At 43.4% G+C, this 25,675-nt stretch overlaps 1 protein-coding gene across 1 annotated transcript in view; it reads left to right on the top strand.

Moving 5' to 3' along the window:
- Nucleotides 1-513: 513 nt before the first annotated feature.
- The window catches only part of PXYLP1 (2-phosphoxylose phosphatase 1), a 47,806-nt gene continuing 22,644 nt past the window's right edge, over nt 514-25,675 (top strand). The window contains exons 1-2 of the mRNA XM_074547037.1: nt 514-666; nt 15,109-15,240. Coding sequence (XP_074403138.1) covers nt 15,162-15,240 — 79 coding nt within the window. The 5' untranslated portion in view covers nt 514-666; nt 15,109-15,161. The remainder of the gene's footprint in view (nt 667-15,108; nt 15,241-25,675) is intronic.

The raw sequence follows: 25,675 nt of genomic DNA on the forward strand, positions 1-25,675 counted from the left end.
CTACTGTGCAAGTTATGGAATGAATTCATTTTTACCAGCTGCACAGGAGAGCCGTTTGTTATATCTTTGTACTGAAATTTGTGGCATTTCTTCCAAAGGGCCGTGACAGCTTCCAGCCGTACTCCCGGTGAGTCAGAAATCAGAACGCGCCAGCGGAGTCAGCGGCATTACCCACCGCGCCCAGCTGCATCTCCGGGAACCGACAGCCATCCTCTGCAACGCTGCCAGCTAGAAGCAGCGGGAAGTTGAAAACCAGGGCTGGGGCGTGGGGAACCCGGGCTGGGTGCCCGCTGTTGGCGCCGGAGCCTCTCGCTGCTCTCCGCCGCTGCGGCTGTGAAAGAAGGCGGCTTAGAGGGCTGACCCTTCCCGGCTCCTCGGCGGGCGGGCCGCGTATGCGGCGGGGGGCAGTGGGCGGCCCGTCCCACGTCGGCTGTGGGACCGGCCCGGCCAGTCCCGTCCCGTCCCGTCGCGGCCGTGCCGCGCGGAGCTGCCCGGGCGGTGGCGGGGCGGCGGCGGCCGGCAGGGGGCGCGGGCGGGCGGCGTGGCCGGGGGGGCGGTGCCAGGGTGGGCCGGGCGCTCGGCGGGCGCGGAGCCGCGGCCGTGGCGTGGCGGCTCCGGCGGCTCCAGCTGCGGGCCCGGGAGGAGGCGCCGAGCGCGGCCAGGCAGGTGAGCGGCGATTGCGGGCGGGGCTGGGCCCCTCGGGCAGGTGGGACAGCGCCTGGGGCGCGCCGCCGGGGAGCGCTGTGCCTGGTGCCCCGGGACGCCTCTGCTGTGTCCGCGGTGCTCCGCTGTCCCGGTAGGGGCTCGGCGGAGCGGGCGGGCGATCGCTGCCGACGCCCGGGGACAGCGGGGGTGCGGCCCGTGCCCGGCTCCGGGAGGGGCGGCGGGAGCGCTGCGGGCGCGGAGCCTCGGCCGGGCCGGCCTGGTGGGTGAGGGCTCGGCCGGCGGGGCCTCGGGGCCGGTCAGCCCGACAGCCCTGCCCCGGACAGGAGCGCGGCCGGACCCGGTCTGGGCGAGACCCGCGGGCAGCGAGCCGTGTGCGAGCCGGTGCCGGTGCGTGTGCGAGCCGGTGCTGGTGTCGGTGTGTGTGAGCGGTGCAGGACAGGGGCTGGCAGGGCTCGTTCCCCTGCGTGTCCCCGCGTGTGCCCGCCTCGGCTGGCAGCGAGCGGCAGCGCGGCCGGAGCGGCTCTGCCCCGGGTCCCGGCTCTGCTCCGGGTCTCTGCACTTCTCCGGGTACCGAGGCTGCTCCGGGTTCCGGCCCTTGCCATCCATTGTTGACGGATACGCTGTGGCTGGAGTGGAGTAACTTCGTGCATCCACCTGTTTCCTGATGCCGCTTGTCTTTAGCGTGTCCCACAGCATCCTTTGCATCGCATGTACTTAACCTAGATATTTCTCGGACCTTGAACAGACTTCTTATTGTATTTCTGTGCTGCAGGTTCCCGAATAATAACCCTGAGCGTTTTGACAAGCGTGGGCTTCTCATGGGAAGTGTGCTCTGAGGTGGACATTGTCTTGGCCTTTGTGCAGAGCATGGCCCTTAAAAAAACACAAAACTCTGTGAAAGTGTGTTTTAAAAAGCCGGGAAGTAAGGAGTAAACAATACATTTGTACACACTGTAACCTGAATTTCTGGACTGATCACTTTGCATAAAGTCTTTGAAATTACAGGGTAGGAAAAGCATGTGTAATGACTTTAAAAGCCTTTTATTTTGTCGGGCATCATAGTCTCAGATGGGCGTCTGAGTACAGATCTTAAATTTTCTCTTCTACAAATTTTACAAAGATATTTTTATGTGATGCAAAAGTCAGTACTGAATAAGTGGCTCTATCTTTGACTAACTGCAAAGGCTGTCACATATAATAAGTTATTGTGCCAGTATTATAATAGTAATGGGATATTAAACCAGCACACTTTGGCAGTAAGTAGCTGTAATACTCATGCCCTGTTTTGACGTCTCTAGAAGGAGGATTAGCTCAGACAGAACTTGTAGTGGGAGGGTGTGAGTGAGATGAAAAGCAAAAGCTGCTTAATTTTAATCTTCTCAAAAAGGTAACTACAAGTAGTGCACATGGTTAAAACACATATGCTCCTTTCTAATGGCTTTTAATTGTAGTATCTTGATTGTGTTATGTAAACTCAGTAGTGCTGAAATACTACTTATATATATAGTATATATACTTTATACTTTAATTTATAAAATTGAGTCTGTGCTGAATAAGCTCCCTGTTCTGAGGCAAAGGAAGCATTGAGGGACAGAGGTGTCATAGGAAGGTCTGACAACAACAGATCTGTAAAATGGCTTTGGTGTAACTGAGGCTGTGTCTGTGCCTGTGTAGAGGTGTGCCTCGGGTAAGGCTGCAGGCTTTGACTTGTTAAAAACTTGTTTAACTTGTAAAAAACTTTAACTTGTTCAAATAGTTGAATTTTCATAATTGGGTGCTTTATCTTCTCTAACAGCTTATTTTTGTCTTTTTTTTTTTTTGGTCTAGTTTTAGAGGTGGGCATCTTGGAGTGAAGAAACACAAAAAGCAATGCTTCATGGTGTGCAAAATCACTGTCCCCGTGCAGTGTGCTTCATCCAGTGGTTTTACAAGGGGCTGTGTATTTTTACACACTTACCATAACCTCCTTATACAAACAAAACCTAAAGTGTCCTGTGAGTTTTCTTTTTTATTTTCACAATCTTATAGGAGACCTTTGAAACTAGACTTTTGGATGCTTTTTTTGATGAAGCTGCAAATATTAAAAAGAAAAGAAAAGATTCTTTTACATACAAAGGCTTTGTATCTTAAGTGTGTCTGCATGTTATTGCCCAAAGAATGAATGGTGGGTTCATGTGGTTCTAAGTGTGGCTTTTATCTGGATTTATGGTCAGTTCTAGTTGCATATTCTCCTCATCTCCCCACAATTTTATCTTTTGGCCAACAATAACATGTTGGCAATTAATTGGGTGGAGAAGCACTGTGAGATATGTGTTGCTCACAAGCATACATCACATGAGCATAGGAATTAAATGTTAATCCACCTACTAACATATGCTTTATGATTTAGATTTTTGGTTTATGATGGATGCCACAGAGGAGCTGGTGGTACTTTAATTGTTCAAGAGGGTGCAGTCTTCAAGCCTGCCTCTGCCAAAGGGATGAAGGTGCTCTCTCAAGGAGCTTGGGAATGTGCACCAAATACTCAGCTACTGCTTTGGCTGTTTAGAGAATCATTTGGTGAAGGAGGTATGAGCAGACTAAAGATGGAGTATGTTATAGAGAAGGCAGGAAAGTTTTGGGAGTTACTGGTAGATAGTTATCAATAATGTGCAGGGAAAGGTATTGTGGCACTGGGGCAGCACACACACAAATGCTGCCAGACAGCAGCCTCAAGGGTGAGAAAAGAGCTGCTTAAAGAGAACCTCAGTAGTCCAAATGTTGGACAAAAAATGTAGTTTGGGTCAAAACTGTCCCAGCAGTGCTTCACATTTGGGAAGTGTTTGGATATAGCCTTTAATCTTGATTTCCTGGGAGAGGGAGGCAGTGAGTGAGCATGGATTCACATTCAGAAGGGTGTATTTGAAAAACTCTGGCTTGGGTGGTAAATTATATACAAAAAAGAAAACTTAAATTTTGGAGCAAAAAGGGAAGAAATGTCAAATGCTTGGAAGGAGACTTCAATGTAGATTTCAAGCAAGATTTTTGCTTGCATGGGTTTGAGTGTCATGGTAATTTTAATGGGCTTGTATTAAAATACTGCGTTACTGATAAAATATTGTACTTCAAAATGCATGTTTTCTTATTTTCTTTTACATGCTTTTGAAAATGCTTTCTGTGACAGGGAATGGAAATGTAGGCCAGTGTATGGCATAAGTTACACAGAAACAGAATTGGAACCAGTTGGTCATAAAGCTGTGCAAAGGCTGATGATGACTGAAGGTTTCTGTAGCAGTTTTCCAGGATGATACTGGGAATGCTGTGCAGACTGTGACATGCTTCATATTCTGTTAAAATCAGGCTTTGGTGAATCCCAAAGTCAGTCCCCTGAAACAAGCATTTAGCTTTGCACACTATTTAGGGCAGAAGAATTTGGGAAATTTTATTGTCTAAAATTTGTAGGGGAGGATACATGAGTCTTGACTTAAGTCAATGTAGGAGCGCATGGCTTGTTTTGTTCCATTAAGTTTAGGTTAGAATTCAAGATTCATGTTCTCGTTTGTCTTGAAAATATTAGATGTTCTCTGATTACAGCTGGGTGAGGCATTTTCTTGTTCAGTGAAGAAATACAAGAGTGGGAAGGTGTACTGTGACAAATGGCATTTACAATTCTTTTTGAAAAAACAGATAATGCCTGAATCATCAATGTAATGGTTCATCCTGAGCAGCAAGAAAGAGCTTTTTTTTTTTTTCTGCATTGTGCAAGCTGATAATAGAAACATTTGCCAGGAGGGCTACAAAGGTAGATGGTAAGTGTGTGATTAGGCTCTAAGTGGTTCTGATGACAGGCAGAGGATTCAGAGCAAGATTGACAGGCTATTTCACATTGATTAGAGAAGTAAACTGGGTTTTGAAAAGCTAGACAGCTGGCATATTTCTTAACTGATTTTTGGAAGCTGGAATAATTAGGCTTATGTGTTTGTGCCACATGGTGAGCACTTTCAGAATGGCTGTCTGGAAACGCTCATCAGGGGCTGTTTTTCAACTGATCCATTCATAGCTTCTACAGACACCCAAAACTTCAGCGTGAACCAAGAATGAAGGCAGTTTCCCCTGAAATTGTCACATTGATGGTTTCCCTTGTGAAAATAAAGCCAGAGACAGCACAGCTGTGTGTCAGGGTGTGCACTGATCAATGTCCCCGTTACCCGGGGGTGGAGGGTGCTGTGCTGTCCCTTGTGATGCAGGCAGTGCTGATGGGGACCCTGCAGACACACAGCTGGTACCCTCAGTGCTTCATCACTCTTAAAGGGACAGAGTGATTCTTGCACTTTGCCCTGCATTTCTCATGCTTTATTCTCTGTGGTTGTGGTGTTGGTTTGTTGATGGCTCCTGAGCATGAACACAGCCTGTCTTTCTCTGAAGACCTTTGGGTACCTTCATGAGGAGCTTCTGTGGGCTGATAAAATGTAGAACAGCTAAGCAAATAAAGCAACAGAATTGTAGCCAAAGGGCCTTTCCAAGGAAATGCTAGGACATGATGTTTAATGCCAGCGCTGTTTACCTAAACCTATTTTTATTTTTCCTTTTGAAGCAATAACTGTCCTGTCTGCACCTGTGTGTTCAGCTGTCTCTCTCTGTGAGATGATGTGTTCCTAGTGGTTAGCTTGTGCTGCTGCCATGAGGATCCAGGGAAGAGCCAGGCATGCCCTTTTGCCAGCAGCATGGCACTTTTCCCAGTTTGCTGCCTGTGTTATTCCCCATTCAGCTCTCAAGCAGCCAGGCGAGCTGGCAGCTGTGCAGAGTGCTGTGGGGAGGAAAGGGCAGCAGAAAATGCTGACTGTGTGCTAATGCATCTGTGTAATCACCATTCTGGGGTTAGATTGCAGGAAGATGACAAAACTGCTGAAGAAAGTATGTTTAATCTTTTTTTTTTTTTCTCTCTCCAGTATGAGTTGCAGTGGGTAATAGTAGGATGTATGGAGAAGCACAAGTTTTCCATTTGGAACACAAGTGTGTATCTGCCCTGTAATTTTGAATCCTTGAGGTTTTGTGGAAGTGGTTGAATATGGAAGTCTTGGGTGACCTGACATATAAAACCAGGATGGAACAGATCTCATGCAGGGCTATAGGCAGAAGAAAAATCTTTTGGGATGAGGGTCAAAACATAGCTTGAACACAAGGACAGGATAGTGTAGAAATGTGATGGGTAAAAATCAATGTCATCCCTTCCATCCCTCTTGCAACACTTACCAGATTGTTGCACTGCCATTTTCCACATCTGTAATTAAGCTAATTTAGTAAAATGGTGTTTTACTGCCTGGAAAGCTCTCATTGGTGGCCAGCAGATGTAAAATGGTGAATTTTAGGGTGAGAGTGGTGAGTGGTGCATTTCCCCCTGACAGCTCGGGGGGAATGGCTGGGACACTGGGTTCAGATTCTGGCAGTTTTCCCGAGGATGAGTGAAGGACCAGGTGAAGATGGGACACAAGGCAGGATGGAGAGTGGGCTGAAGAGAGAAAGTGTCCCCAAATCCATTCAGTTTGGATACTGTGAGCAAATCAGCCTGTGTGGGCCCTGAGGACTGTGGTGTGTAACTTCCACCAGCAGCATGTGTCTGTGTGAGCTAGGGTATAAACTGAACCAGTATAAGGTCATTTGGAATTAAAAGTAGTACAGATTTGGTAACTCAGATTCTGAAAATCAAATCTAACCTGAGTGGAAGAGCTGACAAGCAGTGAAAAATACTGTCCTTAAAGGTAACATCATCTTGAGCATTACATGGGATAAATTTGACTCATTCTGGGAAAATAAGCATTTTTTTGTGTTTATGAGCTTTCTTCACTATCTGTTTATTCACCTTGTCTTCCCTGGTTGATCACAACTAGCTTTGAGTGCATCCCTGCAATGTTTACTTTCAAAGTTAGTGCCAGAAGAAGTTATTTGCCCCAGGACAGAGCCCCTGACACTGGGGCAGAGGGAGGCTCAGGAAACATGCACAGGGGTGTTATAGCAGGAGATGGAGTTGTTCAAACAATTAAAACTGTAAAAAGTAAAACCTTACCTTAAAAACAAACCCCAAAAATCATTTAATGACTTAAACATGTTAACTGCTTTGCCTTTGTGTGCTTTTTTTGAGCTGTGATGTTATCTGATCAGCCACTGGCTGATCTGGGGGTGATTAGGATCTATGCTTATAGTTATGAGCATATGGTATATGGTTTTAAAATGGTAAGTTTAAAATAATTACATTCTGGTGCTGTTTTTTAAGAATTATTTAATTATCTCTATGTTCTAGAATGGTTTTGCTGCCAGTTAATATTCAGTTCTGGCCTGGAGCCATCAAAATCATAAGGTTTCCTTCAAGTTTCATAATAATGTTAAAATAGAGTTGCTCAGTTTCCTTTAAGGAAGTGAAATAACTTCCTTTGCTTTTGTTTTTACTTTCTCTGCAGTTCAGAGGCTTGTATGACCTAGTATTACATAGGAAAGGGAGTAGGAATATGGGGACATTCCTGAAGTGCACAACACAGAGTTCTGACAGAATTTCCTGGGTATTAAAATTTGGTTCAAGCAGAGCCTCCAAAGTGCTGTGCTGGACTGATGGGTTGGTATTGACTTCAGGTTTTTTAATACTTACACAGTACTGCAGGACATTGATCTTATTTCCAAACAAAAGGAGATAAGCAAAGCCAGATCAAAACACTTACTGAAAAGTTTGTCTGAACTGGGGAATCTCTTGAGCTAAGGGTTTATGTGGGCCAAAAGAAACCAAAGTTAAGGACACCTACTCCTGGAAGTATTTAATGAGCTCCATTTGCTGTTCAAGTGAGTAAACCATGTGAAACCTATAAAATCATAGCTGGAAAACCAAAGGCCAAAGCATGGGGACTTAAAGCAATTCATAAAAGGAATATGAAAATAAGAGAAGAGGTTTTAAGCTAGCAAAGAAACTGCAGTGGTCTCTTCAATAGTTAAGATTTGGGTATGCCATGAAGTCTGACTTTTAAACAAGGGAATGGCTTGTGATCCATTGTTGTTTGAACTCTGTTGAAGGCTTTGTAATTTGACATATTTTATTATAGTTTGGATTTTATTGGTAGACTGGAACACACCAGAGAAGCTTCTCTGTGGTCTGAGGGAAGCAGTTCATGCTGTATCTTGTTCTGTCCAAAATGCAGTTTCAGATTCAAACCCACATCCTTCTTCAGGGATTGTGCTGCACTCGGAGCCCTTAGAGCAGCACTGCCTGTGCCAAGCAGGCATCTCTGGGGAGGAGTTCAGAGATTCCTCTGGGTGCTGTGTGCAGCTTTCCTGGGTGTTTTCCATGCTGGGGAGCAGAGCTCAGGCTTGGAGGTTCCCACGTGGGCTCTGAGCCCCCAGAGTGAAGTGATGCATAGCATCAGTGACTAAAAGTATGAACCAAAAGGGAGAGCATGTGTGAGCTGGCAAGTGTGAATTTTGCTGCTGACCTCTGTTTTGTCCTCTGGTCTAAACAGATGTCTAAATCTGTGAGAAAGCAGAACATAAAGGACTCTGCAGACAGCTTGGAATAAACATTCCATAATTGTTTCTATGCGCAGCCCTGCCTTTTCCCTTTGTTTACTGTCAGAGCTAATTTAGACTTTTGTTAGGTTCCTCCAGGCAGGGGCATGTCATGCCTGTGTCCTGGCTGATGGGAGCACTGGATATTCTGTGTAAACAGCCCAGTGAAGCTGGTAGGAGCAAAAATGCCTTTGCTGTCAGGGTGCTGCCAGAGCCTGGGCACAAAGGCAGCAAGCTGGCTCCAAGCTGGGTCTCTAAAGGAAAAGTGTTCTGGAGAACAGGAGACTGAATTTATAGTGGGTTTATTTATTTATTTTTAATGAAAGGATGTACAGGATCTGGAAATAATATTTGAATTGCAACTGTTGAGAACTTCTCTCACATATACTGATAATTCTAGGAATAGCAGAGAGCATGGAGAAGGAAAAGAGTGTTCTGGGACAATGACTTAATCCCCAAAGAATCAGATATTTATAGTACCTTATGTTTTGAAACTATGGTTTTCATCTCTAATTCATGTATTTACTTAGATTTTTCTTATTAATAGTTCTAGGAACCACTGATTATGTAGAAGCTGCAGTGCTGATCTTGTTTAGTGACTTCGTGCCAGAAATTCTTGTGCTTGGTCTAAAAAAACATCCCAGTGTTGGTATTCAAGTGTTTATAAGGGTATTTGCAACTCACAATTATGGCATTTCTTCCAAAAGTACTTGTTTGAGTTTTCAGAAGCATTTGGTTTTAGAAGTTTCTTTGCAAGACAATCAGTGGTCAGAGTACAGGGAGGTAAGATGACACACCTAAATGGTTTGCTATGCAAGGGTGAAAAAGCCAATTACAATCCAACACTTTAAGATACTTGCATGCTTTTTTAACAGTTCTCATGCCTTTTTCTTTTTTACTCACTTATGTTTGTTCAAGATAACGTGAGCATCATTTCATCAGAAAATTGATGAATTGAAATTCCAGAAATTGAGAGATTTCTGGCTGCAGAATAAATCAATTTCCAATGCTGTGAAACTCACAAAGAATAGTTCCAGTGTTCTAAGGTTACACTGCGTTAACTATAACATTAATGCACAAAAATTGAACATAGATGTCTCTGTGTGACTCTATTTATTGGCCAGTTTCAGGAGATTGATAGACTGGTGGGTTCTAAGTTCAGTAAAACAAATACATTCTAAAGGATTTAGTCGGGCAAAATGAAATGCAAACCCAAACTGTGCAAACACTTGTTCTGCTCTGGCATCTGAGAGAAGGCAGCTCCTGATGGTGACTGAGTAGGACAGAAATGAGAAGAAGGAAAGCCCTCTGAGGGATGGAAACTGAAGGTGGCTTTTCCAGCTTTTCCAGTGTAGAACTTTACGAGAGTCCTGCTCAAACTTGAAAGCTGCTTAGGAGGAAGAGGTGTTTAAAGTGTTCACCAGTTTGTGCTTGTGTACCTTGAGGTTTAAAAGCTCAGATTTTGGAGTCAAGGGAACCCTGTATTTTGAGAGCAGTGGATTATCTTTGAGGTGTGTCAGTGTTCAGCCTGGCTGGGGGTCCCTTCCTCACTTCTGTGTGCTCAGCACTCATCAGGCTTACTGAATTCAGGGGCAAATCTGCTGCACAGGGAAGGCGAGTGCTGTGCAGAGGGGCAGAATTGTTCAAGTAAGATCTCTGATCCCTTGCCTTGTGTGAAATGGGAGCTCATGCTGCTCTCCTGAAAGGCTGGGCAGTACTGCTGGGCCATGCAATAGCTCTGCACTGTGCAGGACCAGCTGTGCCACTGTGGGGATCTTGGAAATGCCTAGGTAAGGAGGAAACTTGCAAACAAAGACAAGAAAAATTTGGATGTGGTTGTTGTCATGTGCTAAAATAGATTAAACTTCGGTGTCTTAGCTGTTTTTCTTTTTAAATCAGATACTTGTTGGTAAAATGTTAAGTAATTAAAAAATAAAATTATCTTATAAGTAACTATTAGTTTTTACATATTAACATGTAGCCATGTTCTATTGGACAGGCACTGCTTCGTGATGTTTCCATGCTCTACTTGTGGAGTGGTACAAATTGCCTTTTTTATCAGGGCTTATTTATCTTCACTTAGGTGTTGGGGGTTTTTTTGTGTGTGTGGTTTTTTGTTTGTTTTTGTTTCATGAGGCTGCTGACCTGTTTGTACTTTCAGTTGAGTTTTGTCTGTCCTGTGGTTACTGACTTCCTGTTAAATTCATGGGGTGGGAGGGCTAACACGAATAACACTACTGAGGAGGTTTTATTTCATATTTTCAATGATGAGCCAGTTTTACTCTTTTTAGAAATGCATTTATTTGCACCAAGTGTTGTGACCTATTTTGCTTAAATGCTTTTTTTTTTTTTAAAAAAAAAAAAGTGTTTCTTGTTTTTTTCCAATGGGGAAATGGAGAATTGTGCTGAACAGTATCTCAGATGCTGTGTTACTTTGTGATGCTGTGCAAAATGCACCCTCAGTGTTGCAGGGATCATATGTTCAATTTAAATTGCTGCTGCTACAGTGACTGCAGGGGTTTTGTGAGGGTTTCCTCACTGTGACAATTACAAGCATCAGTAACCAAGCAGGTCATGCTGACCAGGGAATTGGTTCTGCTGCATGTTTCCATTTGACTCTGTTCTGGTTCTTGCCATGGATCTTTATAACTGTGGTACATTTGGTCATAGCCAGAAAATCCCGGCCACTGCTTTGCATTCCTGCCGGAAAAAAATGCAAATCACTTGCAAAGTGCCAAAGAAAGAGTTTGGCTTGTCCCATTTGCTGACACAATTGTTTTCTGTACTTGCTAATTCAAGAGTATGAGCTCACTGTCTGAAGTTGTCTGGGGGCTGGACTTGGGAGTAGATGAAAGATGTGCCTGATAGGCTGCTGCCCAGTGGCTGGGAAGTGGTTGCTGGAGAATCACGGGTTAAAGTGAAAGTCAAGGCAGAACTTTTCATTATAACTGTGTCAGGAGCTGTCACCTTTATTTCAGATGCCTTCAAAACAGGCTTTGTCAAAAAGTGAGCCTACAGATGCAAATGAAAGGCAAAGGACACATCACAAAGAAATGATAGTTAAAATCTCTTATGCAGTGTAGAGGTATCAGACTTAGGGGTGGGTCCCTCTGTTATTCTTTTCTAAAACTACCTGTGAATGTTACTCCAAATCAACCTTATATTGTCTGTGGGCTTTTTGTTCTCCCTCCTATACTCGATGAGCTCGCTCCAAAATGCACTTTTCTCTGTCTTTGGCACACAGTTATGTACACACTGAGCACTGCCTTCCTTTTGGGGCAAAGTCTCCATTTGTCTTTGCTGTTTTTCCATTGTGACCACTTTTGCTCTCTTATGTTTCAGTAGACAATGTCATTTTGATGCAGCACATCAGATAAATACAGTAATTTTATTGAGGCAGACTTTGAGGAGTACTATTGATTATTTATGGAGACATGCTGTTTTAATCAAGTAAACTCATTTAAGCTGTCATGGTGAGTCAGTATAATTCTGTGCTTGTACTTCATGCTGGAGAGTAGGTTTGTATTATAGATGATGCTGGTGATTTAGAGGATGTAACAGCATCAGTCAATTGGCACAGGAGTTTGGCAGTGCTGGTTTACTGTCTCATATAATCTCACAAGTGCTTTGAAAGCATTGATGTAAAGTTATTTTCAGGGCCTGACTTAAACAAAAGTGTAGCCAGTCAGGAAATGCCTTGTCTCTGGTGTGCTGAGTTGCTGGTGCTGCCAGGGGGAGGCTCTGTGTGATGCCCTGGCTGGCAGTGCCCCTCCAGTGCTGAGCACAGTGTAGGTTGGTGCTGCCAGCTGCTCTGGGCTGCAGGCTGCCTGCCTCTCTCCCAGCATTTCTGGCTAGTTCCTAATTTTTCCTGACTCCCTGGGCTGGCCTTCAACCATAAGGCTGTTTTTACCTTGGTGTGAGCATGCAATAACACCTTCCACCAGCACTTGTGTGAGATTAGGTAAATACTGAGGGTGCTCTGAGTGCTGTGAGTCATTCTGGCATGTTTTGATGAGTTGAGATTTTGGATTGTGTTTAAAAGGAAAAGTTCCACTCTGTGGATAGGTATGTAGGTAGGTATGCTGCAAAAGGTGACTGAGACGGAGCCTTTTACTTAGCTGCATTTCAGTGCAGGATGCTTTATTAATGACTATTCTTATGATTTTCTAAACTGTTTAAGTGTGCCACATTTAAAATTAGTGTGACTGAAATGTTTGGAGTTGTTAAAGTCATCTTTATCAAGTACTGCATTTATAGAAACAAACTGAGGAATTGTGTAGGTTGGAAAAGGTAAAGTCCAGCTGTTCCCCAGCAGTGCCAAAGCCACCAGCAAACCCTGTCCCTGAGCACCACATCCTCAGGTCTGTTAAATCCCTCCAGGGATGGTGCCTCCACCCCTGCCCTGGGCAGCCTCTGAAGAAATTTCCCCTAATATCCAATCTAAACCTCCCTGTCTCAGAGATGAGCACCAATCACTGCATTTTGGGCAGGAGCTGCTGGTCCTGGCACTGAGTGCCCCTCACTGTGGTGCTGTGTGCCCTCCAAAAGCAGTGGGTGCTTCCCTGGCTCTGAGCCATGTTCCTGCAGCCAGGCAGGCGCTGCTGTGGGACTGCCCGTGCTGTGGATGGAACCATCCCCTCATGGTGTGGAGATGCTGGGGCTGGGCAGGACCTGCAGCTCTCTGTCTGGGTAAACAGGTGAGGATCAGCAGTGCCTGAAAGTCAGCTTAGCAGGGAGGGGATGCTCTGCACTGCTCCTGCTCTCTGATGGTCTGTCCAGCACACCCAGCTGTGTTCTGCTCTGCATGTAAGAATAGTTTTGTGTTGGTTTGCCTTTATTTCTTCCCTCTCCAGGCCTCATTTTATCATTTTTAGCGTAGCAATGCTCCCTTCAGTGAGTGTCCAGAATGGTTATTGTGCTCCTCGTGTGGCAGCCTGGAGGAGCAGAGGCTCCAGGATTGTCTCACATCCCTTCACCTGCTTCCCTGCAGCTTCTTGCCGAGGAGGAGCTGATGGCAAATTGTGTTGACAGGCTTTTAATTAACAGCTTCTCAGCAGGAGCTCTTCCTATGTCTCATAAGTCACAACAGAGCAACTTTTAATTTGTTAGCAAGCCAAAGTGTATTCAAAAGAAAAATCTTTCCACTTTGTAATTTATTGAATGATGCCTTTCACACTCCATGTTTTAAAGCTTCTGATCTTGCAATTAAGGCTTAAAGCTCATTAGGCTTAATCAGGAAAACATTTTGCTAGTATGAATTGTGTAAGATCTCCTATTTTTCACTCTTTAATTTTTCTTTTTTGTGGCAGCTTTATTTTGTGCAACAACAGTATTAATCTGTGTAGACTGTGCACAAGACCTCTTGTTCCTGAGAGCTTTTTAAAAGATTTTACCTTCTCCTTCCTGCTAAGTCTATTTTTTGCTTTTTCCTGTGGTTCCTTCTGTTGTCCCATCTGTTTGGTTGAACTGCTTTATTCTCTCCTGGTGTTTGGCATACACTAATCCTTTTACCTTCTATCTTTCACAGCTTTGTTGAATTGCAGTGTGTAGTTCAATTTTGCTTCTGCCTGCCCTTCGCTAGGATGTTCCAGGATGATCTATGATTTTTTTGAAATTGAGAACTGTTAAAAATTGTTCCTTCCAACTTTCCCCCTCCTTCTCTTTTTCCTTTATTTTTATTACTGCTTGCACATTCCATTTGTGGTGCTGTTAGCCTTTGGGAAAAATACTGTAATGACTCTGGTTTCTTGCTTCTCAGAATCTCCAGATCTTTCCTTTTTTCCGCAGTTTCCAAAAGCTGTAAAGGTAGTTGTCCAAGTAAAATGAGTTGGAAAGCCCTCAGTCCTGCAAAATGTATATAATGTATAATGGATTTCACTTACTGCAATCACACAACTCTTTTCAATACCAGCCCCAGTGGATGGAATAAGTTCAGTGATTCCTGAGACCTTTTTAAATATCAGTAAGAAAATTAACTGGAGGGGGAGGGAATGGTGTAGAAAAAAAATCAGAATTTTGAAGTTGTAGATTTATCAGCACTCAGAGATTAAAATCTAAGATGGTTCATTTTTGGAGTCCAGAAGAGTTTTGGTAAGCAAATGTGTCGTAATTACACGTGTATGTAAGACTTGTCATTCTCAAAAGCAGGAGAGATAAAGAGAGGCCTCTTTCTGTTAGGAAATAAGTTCTGGGCCGAAAAGAAACGGTGGAGGGGAAAGAAAAGTTACTTTCTGTCAACAGGTTTGAATGTTCTGTCATAAACAGAACTCAGTTCAAAGGATCTGGGAATCTCAGGAGATTTATTTCAAGACTAACCAATTTCCTGCAGCACACTGTCAGTGCTAGGAGGAGGCATCTCTTGCACATAAGAGCAGCTGTTTTTTTTTTTTAAAGAAAAAAAGGCATGTAAGGGGGGAGAGCAACCCCTCTCATCCTTATTTAGGGCAGTTTTCCACAGGAGAGTGTACATCTGTGAAAACAGGGCACTTGAGCAAATTCTGTACTCTTCAGAATGTTATTTTGCAAGGAAAAGTGTGTTTGGATGTTTTCGAGAGGGCTTGTTTTTGGTTTTTTTTGTATTTTTATTTTTGCAGTGAGTAGCAACTGCTGAGGCTTTATTAAATTTTGTTTACTATGTAATGGGACTGAGAGCTTTAATACTCTTTATTATCTTAAGAATTGTGAATGTGAGTATTAACCCTGTGTTAGCAGAAGCTGGCTTAATTTTATGGAAAATAGAAATATTTTTTATTTACCTGAAAGTTTTGTTGTGGAAATACAGTTAATCCTATTTTTGGGGTGAAGGCAGCTTCTCCATTCTGTTGTTGCCAATTTAAATTACCTTGTGTGCTTGCCTTTATAGAATAACTGGTTCTTCCACATCTGAAATATAATTTGCCTCTATTTTGTTGATTGCAGGAACCAGAGATATCTGAAGATGAAACCATGAGGAGTGAGCAGAGTGAATAATAATGCTTTTCCGAAACCGCTTTCTGTTCTTGCTGGCCTTGGCAGCCCTGTTAGCCTTTCTGAGCCTCAGTCTGCAGTTCTGTAAGTGTCCTCATGTTTGTTTTCCACATATGGGACTCTGTAGGTGTGTTTAAAAATTGCCATGATTACATGTTGTTTAAGCATTCTTTCTTTATTGAAATACTTGGAGTTTATTTTGGTTTTTTGTTTGTTTGTTTGTAAGAATTTTTGTTTGCTTGTTTTCCAGAAAAGTAAAAAACAGTTTTGTGTGCTGTGTAGGAATCTATACAATCTAGAGAGTTCAAATCAGGCTACTGTATTAAAAAAAAAAAATCTTCATTTTGTAGTGCAGTTGAGTAATTGAGTGTGATTGAATCCTTCCATGAAAGTAGGCAAACAACATTGGAGTGAAAACTGCTGCAATTCCTATTTTACATTGCATCAGACCAGATGGGATTTAGGAAACTGCTGTGAGAGGTTTGAGTGCTGGAACTTCTCCTGATTTGTACCCTCCCATCAGGGAACTTCAGGCAGTTGGATTGGTTCGTCAGAAGTGGGTGGTTTGTTCAGGAGCAGATAAATTGTGTTGTGCTTCAGAGGGGCAGTGTGGGTGACAGATGGGCACTGTGCCCTGTCCCTGATTGTCACCTGCTGCAGCAGAGAGCATTTACAGATAAAGCCATGTTTTGTGTTAAAGTGGTCTGTACCAATTAATGCACAGCAATGTAGTGAGTTGCTGTTAGAAGGCAAGTAAAAGTACAGTCCATAGGGTAGGATAGGATAACATTCTTTTGTTATTCTTGCCATCTTTCACTGTGTTTTACTGAGCACAGTCCTTCTGGGCTGTGCTTTTTTCTGCCCGGTGAAAAAGCCCCCAAACCCAAAAGGTTACATTAGAGTTAGAATGTGTCTTTTGCACAGATGACTTTAAAAAAGGGAGGGAGAGAAGGTGAAAAACTTTGTGGTTTTCTGTTGTTATTTTAGTGTGCTTAAACTCATCTACACGTCATAAAGGGACCTGTGGCTCTGAGCTGCTTTTTCAGGCTCCTCTGGGCACCAGCCAGGGGTCTGATTGCAGCTTGTTTTGCCCTTTAGGCTCGTTACAGCTCTGCCCTTGATGCTCTAGGGTTGGTTCTGAATTGTGCGTAGGGGGAAGGTCCTGGAGGAGCTGCCGCTGAAACATGAAACTGAATTGTTAACTAAATGAGTTTTATTTAGAGATGAGGAGGTAGGCATTTAGGAGAGTGAATCACATTTCATCTAAAGATAAAATGATTTTCTGCTTAATTAGAACTTAACATTTCTGCTAGAGATAAGGATGTTTGAGAAGTGCTTTAAAAAGCATGTAAGCTGCTGAGGCAGCCAAGGTGCAGCTCAGTGCCAATACCAACATTGACACAGAGACCTTTACTCCAAGAGAGCTGCAGTACAGTCTGCTGGGAGCCAAGACATCCAGGTAGCCTGATACTTTAACTTCTGCCAGCTTCAGGATGTAGAGCAATTGGTCCAAACTTGCAGCAAAGTCCATCTCCAGAGCAAAACCAAAACCCTCTTGGATCCCCTTGTGCTTCCAGGTGAGCTGTGCCAGCTGGGCACCCTGCAGCTTCAGGTGAGTTACAGTGCTAGCACTTGTTGTTGTTTTATCAGGAACTTTGTCACAGCCTCATCAGTGCCTGTTTCTGTCAGGAAGCACTGATTTTTCACATCCTCAGAATAACTGTTGAACTTTGGGATTGGTGAGTCTGGCTGGTCTCAGCTTTCTTCAACACCTAAATTAGCATGAATCCCTCCTTCTCCATCCAGCACTTACAGCTTCTTTGCAAATAGGGTAAAATTTGAGCTGTTTTACCCCCACTTAGGCAGAACATTCTGCTACAGGCCCCTCATGACAAGGCAGACACTGAGAACTGGAGCAGTTCCCCAGTGGAGCTGGTGCCGGGTCTGGGGCACAAGTCTGATGAGCAGTGGCTGAGGGAGCTGGGAGTGTTTAGCCTGGAGAAAAGGGGGCTCAGGGGGTTTTATCACTCTCTACAGCTACCCAAAAGGAGGTTGTATTAGGTGGGGATCAGTCTCTTCTCTCAGGACAAGAGGAAATAGTCTCAAGTTGTGCCAGGGGAGGTTTATATTGAGTATTAGGAAAAAAGTCTTCACCAGAAGGGTGGTTTGGCATTGAACAGACTGCTCAGGGCAGTGGTGGAGCCACCATCCCTGGAGGCATCTCAAAGACATGTAGATGTGGCACTTGGGGTCATGGTTTGGTGGTGCTGGGTCAGTGGTTGGTGTTGATCTTAGGCCTAAATGATTGATGATATGGTTTATGTTCATGGAATGAAAATGAGTGTTTATACATTTAGACTCAGGAAAATGCCCAAGCCACTGATTTATTTTGTTTTGTTAGAAGGGAGGTACCTCCTGAAGCATTTGGAGTGGAAATGAATGTTTTATGCTGTTGTGAGATTGTGAATCTCTGTTAGCAAGCAGTGCACAGCTTTGTGGAGGAGGGCTGGTAATTTTAAAATATGCTACTGCTTTTCTAAGCATGAAATGTTGAAAATGTCTGTTCCTTTCTGTGATAAATTTGTTTATAAAAGCAAAACAGTAACACTAAATGTATACTTATACAAGTGGTACATGTCTTCTATTTTCAAACTTCTTTAGAGCAGAGCATAACTCTTGTAAGTGCTTGATATTTTATCCCTCTTATCCACATGTGGAACTGTGGCATTTGAAGCCAGACTTGTGAATTTTAGCTGACTGAAGCAAAGGGAGTAGTAAAGGGCAAGCTCAGCTGTTTTTCTGTAGGTTCTGACTCAATATTACAAACAGCCCACACTGGGCTGGCTGACAAGGTCACAGTCTGGCTCCTGCTTCAGCTGTGAGGGTTCAGGAATTGCTTGCAGCAGTTTGCCCCCCAGTCAAACAGAAAAGGATGCTGGTTGACTTCAATGTGCTGTGCTGGGAAGGACCTGGGACTGCTTTGTGAGCAGTGATTTCTGCAGCTCATGAGGTGGAGGTCGTGGTGGTCATGTGAGCAGTTCCAGTCAGTCTGTCCCTGCTTGTAAGACAAACTCCTGAGGCACTTGTTTCAGAGCTGATAGTTGTCACATCTCGAGTTCAGACTCAAGGAGAAAAGTGCTGGGGAAAACAACCCCAGGGTAGGACCTCAGAATCTTCAGTGTTGGTAGCTGGGGATGAACCCAGGATTGATAGAAAACTCTGTCCCCTGTTGTGATGTTTGTTGTTCTTGGTCCCTTTCTCTTCTCTTGTGGTTTCTGAGTTCGGTAGTCTGCTTTCCTGTGCTGTTTTCACCACAAGGCTGGTGCTTTCTGTGGTTACTAATAGCTCAACTCATGGGGTAGATAATGGAGAAAGCTTCCCCCAAAGGCTCTCTGAAGAGCTCTGAGAGCTGGAGGTGTTCTCTCCCACCAGCAGTCTCAGAGGATGGACATGGGGCAGCTGGCCAGGACCCGCGTCAGGAGCTGCCCTCAGCTCTGTCCCAGGGTGGGACAGGCAGCTCTTGGAGCACTTGGTTTATGTTTGTCACATGTGCGTGCTGGCTTGTGTTTGTCACATGTGTGTGCTGGTTTATGTTTGTCACATGTGTGTGCTGGCTTGGCTGCCTGCATCAAATGCCAGCTGCATCTCCTTCATCTCCTCATCCTGGCTAGAAGGAGACGTGTAAGCAGATTGCTGCACAGCTGGAGACTCCTTTTAAACTCCAACAGTCATTCTTCAAGGTGATGTGATGCTGTGGGTCCTGTGAGACACTCTCCTTCCTGCCAGGATCTTCTGTCCTGTGCATTTTGGGCAATGGAGCACTTGGTTCTGCTGTTCATGTCCTTGAGCAGGAGCAAAAGGCCCAGGGGCTGTGTTGAGCTTTGCCTGCCCATGGGGCTCTTTGCTTTCCTGGCAATTTCACAAGGAGCAGTAGGGTAGGGGAACTGGCTTCAGGAAGTCCTACTGTTTTCAAGCTCTGTGTGTTTATTGAGGTAAATAATGCCACATTTTTTTTTCCCTGAACATTCCTGGTGAATGATGGGAGAAATGCATTTGAGACACATTTGAAAATTTACTAGGAGATTTTAATACCTATTCATAGTTTTGTCAGATTTTGTTACCATTTGTACTAGGCACATAGAAGGCTTTTAACAAAGAGTTTATACTTGCTGAAGAGGTACAAGCCTTAACAGTTCTAAACATCTTTAATATAATTGTGTAGCCTGGACTTCAAAACAAAAGGCTGGGGCCAGATGTGCCCTCAAGTTCAGTTTTGCTATTAATGCATTGTACAGAGTTAAACCTGGAACAATCAGCAATAGAGGGAACATCTCTTTAATGGCAAATGCCACTGGATTTTGTAAATGTTTGAATTTTTAAATAGTGTATGAAAATGGCAGTGTTAAAAGTTAACATGAAAGAAATGTTCCAGTGCTGGCTAGAAAAATACTCTGTCTCTAATGGATAATTATATCAATGGAACATTTTTGTTTGGGAAGCCCATTGGATTGGGAAACTGGTTGACTTCCAAACCAAATATGACTGGCAGATTAAAGTTTTATTAGGAATTGTCATTGTTTCCCTCTTGTTTTATATTTGAGGCCTGATCTACAGAAAAGAGTGGAGAAGTATTTTTCTTATAGTGTTTATTAGTCCACATGTGTTTTATATTTTTCTCCTCCTTGTTTATGTAAATGGGCATGGTTGTAAAACAGTTTAAAACTTCAGCATTAAAGACAAAAGGAGAGCTGGTTTTGATAGACTTGTCAGTTAAGGCTTTTCTAAAATGTAATTATGTTGTTTTTATCTGGACTATTCAGTGTTTCACTTTGTCAGAAAAACTGCAGAATGGAAAGATGAGCATGTTTTATACTGTGTACTATTTCTCTTTAAATATTATCTATAATGCTGTTGACTAAAACTGGGCAGTTTCCTTCTGTACAAACACAGAATATATGTAGGGATACTTCATTCTTTTTTTGCCAGAAGAAGAGGTTCCTGTTCTGTGCTGTGTGACTGCCTGGAGCAGTGCAGAGGGAAGGTAAATGCAGTGGCTGGGGGCAGCTCTTGCGGCTCAGGGACAGAAAATGGCAGTGCACCTGCATGCAAAGGATGTATCAGAATCCAGCTGTGGGCCTGCAGCCTCCAGCTAAGGAGGTGAGACAGAATTTAGGACCCTGTCAATGTTAATTGCATTGGTGAGCCCTTAGGTCAGTCAGGAGCAGCAGTTTACAAGGAGATCTGAAGAGCAACTTTCTTTTTGCTCCAAAGATTGGTACCTGAGAAGCCAATTACTCGGCAGACACAGGCCTTTCATTACATTCATTGGAAGCATCTGTGACTGGCAGCAGAAGCCTCAAGGTCGGACTCCTTGAATAAACCTTGGCTGAACCAAATGGAAAGGCAATTTAAAAGCTGTATGTTAGGATGCTATATGTGCATTCTGTAAAATTTGCTTGACAATGGTTTTTTTACTCTGTAATCAAAGGCATGTAAATTAATTTTTCCATGAAGTAAATACTTTTGGTTTTAATTTTTTTTTCTTATTTACTGAAGACCTAAGGAAAAAAGTAACAGTCAAGAGAAGAGGACTAAAATGATAGTGGGAAAGCATCCCTTTTTACAGGGTTGTTTTTTATAACTGTGTGGCTGACATCCATTCCAGACTGACCTTCTGAGGGCTCTGGCTCTCGGGCAGCTCTTGCCCATGGAGCTTCTCTTCTGGTTTAGAGTTTGTTTTCCTACACACTTGGATACTTTGATCAGTGGCTTAGGCTTGCCTTTTGATAAAAAAGGATCTTGGTGACTGCCACTGCTTTTTAGGATTTTGGCCACTGCCCCAGCAGGGTGCTGGTTCCCATATAAAGTGTGGAGAGTTGTTTTATGGATTTTTGGGGTTTTTAAAAACTACTTTGTTTGCCTCGCTGGGTCATGCTTGGGTGTTGGTGTATCAGCATGTCTGGAAGTGACATTTTGCTGTTCCAGTAAAAATTTCCCTCTACTTTCTGTCATTTGGTTTTATACTGGAGGTTTTGGTTTTAAAGATGAGTCACAGGAAGCAGGAATTGGGATTTTCCACACAGAAAAGCAGAAGAGTTTTATTTCATTGGCTTGAGCTTTGCCAGCAGCTCCTACTTGATATGAGGACAGTGTGGGCATCGTGTGCAGCACTGAGGGGTTTAGCCTGAGATCTCACCAGATCTTACCCCTGCTGGGAGCCAGAGCCCTGGGGCAGTGGCTGCTCAGGTGGGGATTGCATTTTGTTGCTGTATACAAGTAACTATATTTAAAACCCCACATCTTTAGAATTCTTCATGTAGAGAACTTGTTTTTGTCATGTGTCACCAGCATATGAAATTAAAAGGAGAACAGATATCTCCCTTCATGAATTTTGCCTTCGAGCTCATAAGCATGGCAAATTTTCCATTCATGAGAAGTCTCTCTGGGTTTTGCTCTTCAGAAGTGCTAATTTAATTTGAATTTAAGATTAAAGGGAAAAACGACCCACAAATAATAAATCCAAAGTTCTGTGTATTTTAGCAACAAATGAAGAGAACTAACTGTAAACACAGAGATTTTTGTTAAAGATCCTTTTTATGTTTGTAACTGGAGTTTTAAATAACTGTTTTGTGATTTTCCAAAAGTGGTGCTATAATGCATCAATCCCCAAAATGAACCCCTGAAGGGAAAGGAGACATGATGAATGCTTGAGAATGATGCTGTGGGGCAGTCTTACTTTCTCCTGCAAAAATAGAGCAATCATTTCAAAGTAGTTGCTTTAAATATAGGTCAGTTTAAATCACTTGAGACAGGACTTGACCAACAGAAGTGACTTGTCAGGCTACAGAACTTCATAATTCTTATTTAACTACATATTCTGACTTCACCCATGGCGGTTAGTTGAACTGTAGTTTAGCAGAATTAATATGAAGTGTTAAGGCACATGTTTGAAGGCTGCTGTACAGTTGATTCTGTAGTGGTAGGTCAGGTGATTGATTTATTTATATATTAGCAAATTCTGTTTTGTCATTAAACCAGTTCTCTGCCTTTCCTTTTTCACAGCTCTTGAAAGCAGAGTCTGGCTGCCTTACAGGTCACTGCAGGCATGTTTGGAATGGCATGTTTGTCTTTTAAGTCAAACAAAATTATTCCTAGGATTTTTCCATATGTTAATTGTATACTGGGCTAAACTATGTTTTAACAACTGAAACATTGTTTTAAATTTGAATATTCACCCTATTTTGTTTGTAGAAATAGCAGAAAGAGAATATTGTTTTAATGTGCAGCTGTTTTATTCTGTATAAATGGTGAGTCAGCGTTAGCTCACACAGGTGAAATCTGCTCAGTGTCAAGCCTCAGTTCTCCCAGGAGCATGGCCCCTCTTTGTGGGGTTTGCATTCTGAGAATTCACAATAATTCACGCTTTCTTAGCTATATCTCTCTTACTTTACTTTTACCAAAGCTTTTAGGACAATGTTATCCATTAATTGCAAGTGAGTTCATCATATTTAATAATTTGCTGTCCTTTGTTTGAGATTTGGCTTCTGCATGTTCATCAGAGAATGTTCTGACCCAAATTTCCCTTCTGTCCTTGTTCAGTGAGCAGGGTTTCAACAGGACAGTACCAGGACCTTAATGCCACTGGGTATAATGCAGTTGTGCTTTCCCTATTTCTAGGCCATGTGCAGTCTTCTGAAAAGCATGGAGGGCTTCTTAAACTTCATGTTTGATGATAGGTTTGTTTCTCTGAGCTGTCCTTTGTTCTTGCCTTAATCCCCACTGTGCTGTTGCAAATGAAAACCATTGGGGTTTATGGATGTGCTGGTTCCACTGTGTGTATCTGAAAGAGAGGTGCTTAATATGCTTTATACAGTTGCTCATGTTTCTCCTTAGTCCTTTTAATTTTTCTCTTGTGAGTTGTCTTTCAGGCAATTTTGTTCTTTTGTCTGTGCTTTTGCAGGAATATCATTGCTGAAATGATACAGAGACTGACTTAATCCAAAGTGTCTTGTCACTTGACTGTAAAGATTTTTGAAAAAATTATTGTGTGTTATTGGGCATGTGGAGTTTCTGTGATTAATAAAGTGTCTCAAACTGCACTGATTTTGAAGATTTTAATGCCTAGAGGCAGTTTTTTATTGCCTTTTGTTTTTCTAACAAGAGTAATCTCTGTTCTCAAAATTAGTTCCCTTCTGGCCTTTCAAAGCTCACTCTCTGAGAGAAAAGCAGTGCTTGTACATACTAAATTTCATTATGGTTTATTTTAAATGAGGCAGGGTCTAAGTAGTTTGTATTTAAAAGACTGGGGCTTTTGTAGACTTGCTGCAGTGAAATATGAAGTCTTGTAAAATGGAAGTGATCTCTCTTCATTACTTCTGTGAGATGGCTGGATTAAAAGGGCTGGAAACATATGTGGTGTAATTTTGGGTTTACCAACTATGCACATTAATGCTGAATGAAGGAAAAAAAATAAGATTCACTGTCTTCCCCTGAGCTGTTTTATGGCAGGAGTCCCAAAGATACCAATAATTCTCTGATCCAGAGAGCACTGTTCTGAATTCCTGAGATTGATTGTCAAGGAAGGTTTCCCCAGCACAGAAATCTGCCAGGTTGTACTGCATTAAATATGTTTTGAGGTTTGCTGCTGGCAAATCCCTGGCAGCTTTCTGTGCCTTGGCCTGGTGTTGACAAGGACAAACAAGAGAGCTGGCTTGGCTTGGGTAAGCAGTGGCATATGGTGTTGAGATCACTTCCCTGAGCAGGTCACTTTGTGGACAGAAAGCAGTTGGGATTAGATGTGAAACAGAAAAGTGCTAATTTAATGCAGTAGTGAAAATATTGATTTGAATTTGTAAGGCTTTTTATCTTGGAAGGACAGTGCTGTAGAGAAGTGCCAGATGTCTGTGGGTTGTGTCTGACTGATGCCATTAACATATGAGGCACTTGGTGCCCTGTGCCTTGGGCTGGCAGAGCTTTGAGCTCTGCCTCCAGCCAGGTGTGAGGCAGGGATGCTGCAGGGAGGGCAGGGACAGCTCAGGAGAGAGGATCAGAAGATGCCTTTACCAGTGAGCTGGTATAGTTTGTTGCAGCCCAGAAGCTGCTGCCTTGGTGTTTTGTCACCAGGGGAGCAGTACTTGTGAAGATGTGGTGGGCAGAGTGTGATTTTAAGTGTGATTTTAAGTCTCTTTATTTCTTTGTTTTCCCTGTGTATTTTGGGATTCTGGATGTTCAGTACACATCCTAATGACACTTGACTTGAATGTCAAAAGACATTTTGGGATGAGTCTGAGGAGACTGAGTTTCCCCAGTCTGAGTTTGGGGGGAGCCCTAAGGAAAAGAGGCACCTAGGATGATAGAAAGGAGAAGTGCATGTTTGTCCTGCGTGCAGGGAGCTCTCACAGGGCTTCAGCTGGGGAGAGCTCATGTCAGTAGTGGATTGCTGGGTAACAGAACAGCAGCAACTATTGAACTACCTTGAACTCTGCTTTATGGGGTGTGTTTTTGTATCATGCCCAGCTGCTGTAGATGAGAGGATCACTGAAGCCTGAAGGATTTGTAGCCCATGTTCCTGAGAAAATACTTTTTGCTGTGTGTTCTTCTGCTGTGCTGAATCTTCTTGGCTGCTGTGTTGGTGTTCATTTCATGTGTGAAATCTGCCAAGCATCCTTTTTTCGGTCCTGCTGCAATCACTGCTGCACAGCTTCCCACTCCAGTATTTGTGGGACTCATACAGGACAAAAGGAAAGAAAAAACCAAACAAACCCCAAACTAAATGCAAAGGCTAAGGTCCCCACCCCCGGAAAAGGATGGCAGAGGCCCTCAGTGCAGTGTACATCAGTGTAGAGCAGCTGATCTTTATTTTGGGACAATACTATGGAAATGGGAAGAGTTGCCAACTGTTTCTGAACACAGCTGATAAAAGCTGTTTGGAAAATCTGTTCCAGGACAATTCATTTGGATTAGTTCATTTAGCTGGTGCTGAGTTCTGTAGACAGAAGCAGGACAGTGCTTTAAAATCTTCCTGCAGTGCTCATGAATCCTGTTGGATAAGCAGCCGTGGCTGGATCTACTGTGTTTATAAAAATCGTGTTCAGGCCACAGTTCCCCCCCGTTTAGTCTTTGTGTATTTAAGCCTTGTTTGGTGGCCTCAGGACACTGATTTGGCACAGATGAAGTCTTCTCACAGCATGATGAGATGTGGCAGCTCTCAGCAATAGGAGGGACGTCACCAGAGCCCGGTGGTTTATTGCCCTTCTCACTTGGGAGTCCCAGTGGGGCTGTGGTGGCCCAGGACTGACATAACTGTGTCACTGCAAGCACTGCTGGGCTCCTTTTGCATCTTGTCACTGAACAACATGGAGAAGGAGCAAGATGTGACTTGAGCAATGTGTTTCTAGAGCAGCAAATCCATCTGCTTGTCTGGGTGTCTCGCAGCAATCTCCCCCACTCCCTCCACACCCAGTGCAGAGCCAAGCAATGGGATAATTAGTGACATGCTGGGAAAGAAAAGCTTTAGCAT

The sequence above is a fragment of the Zonotrichia albicollis genome, chromosome 9 (assembly GCF_047830755.1).
Source record: "Zonotrichia albicollis isolate bZonAlb1 chromosome 9, bZonAlb1.hap1, whole genome shotgun sequence".
Taxonomy (NCBI): domain Eukaryota; kingdom Metazoa; phylum Chordata; class Aves; order Passeriformes; family Passerellidae; genus Zonotrichia; species Zonotrichia albicollis.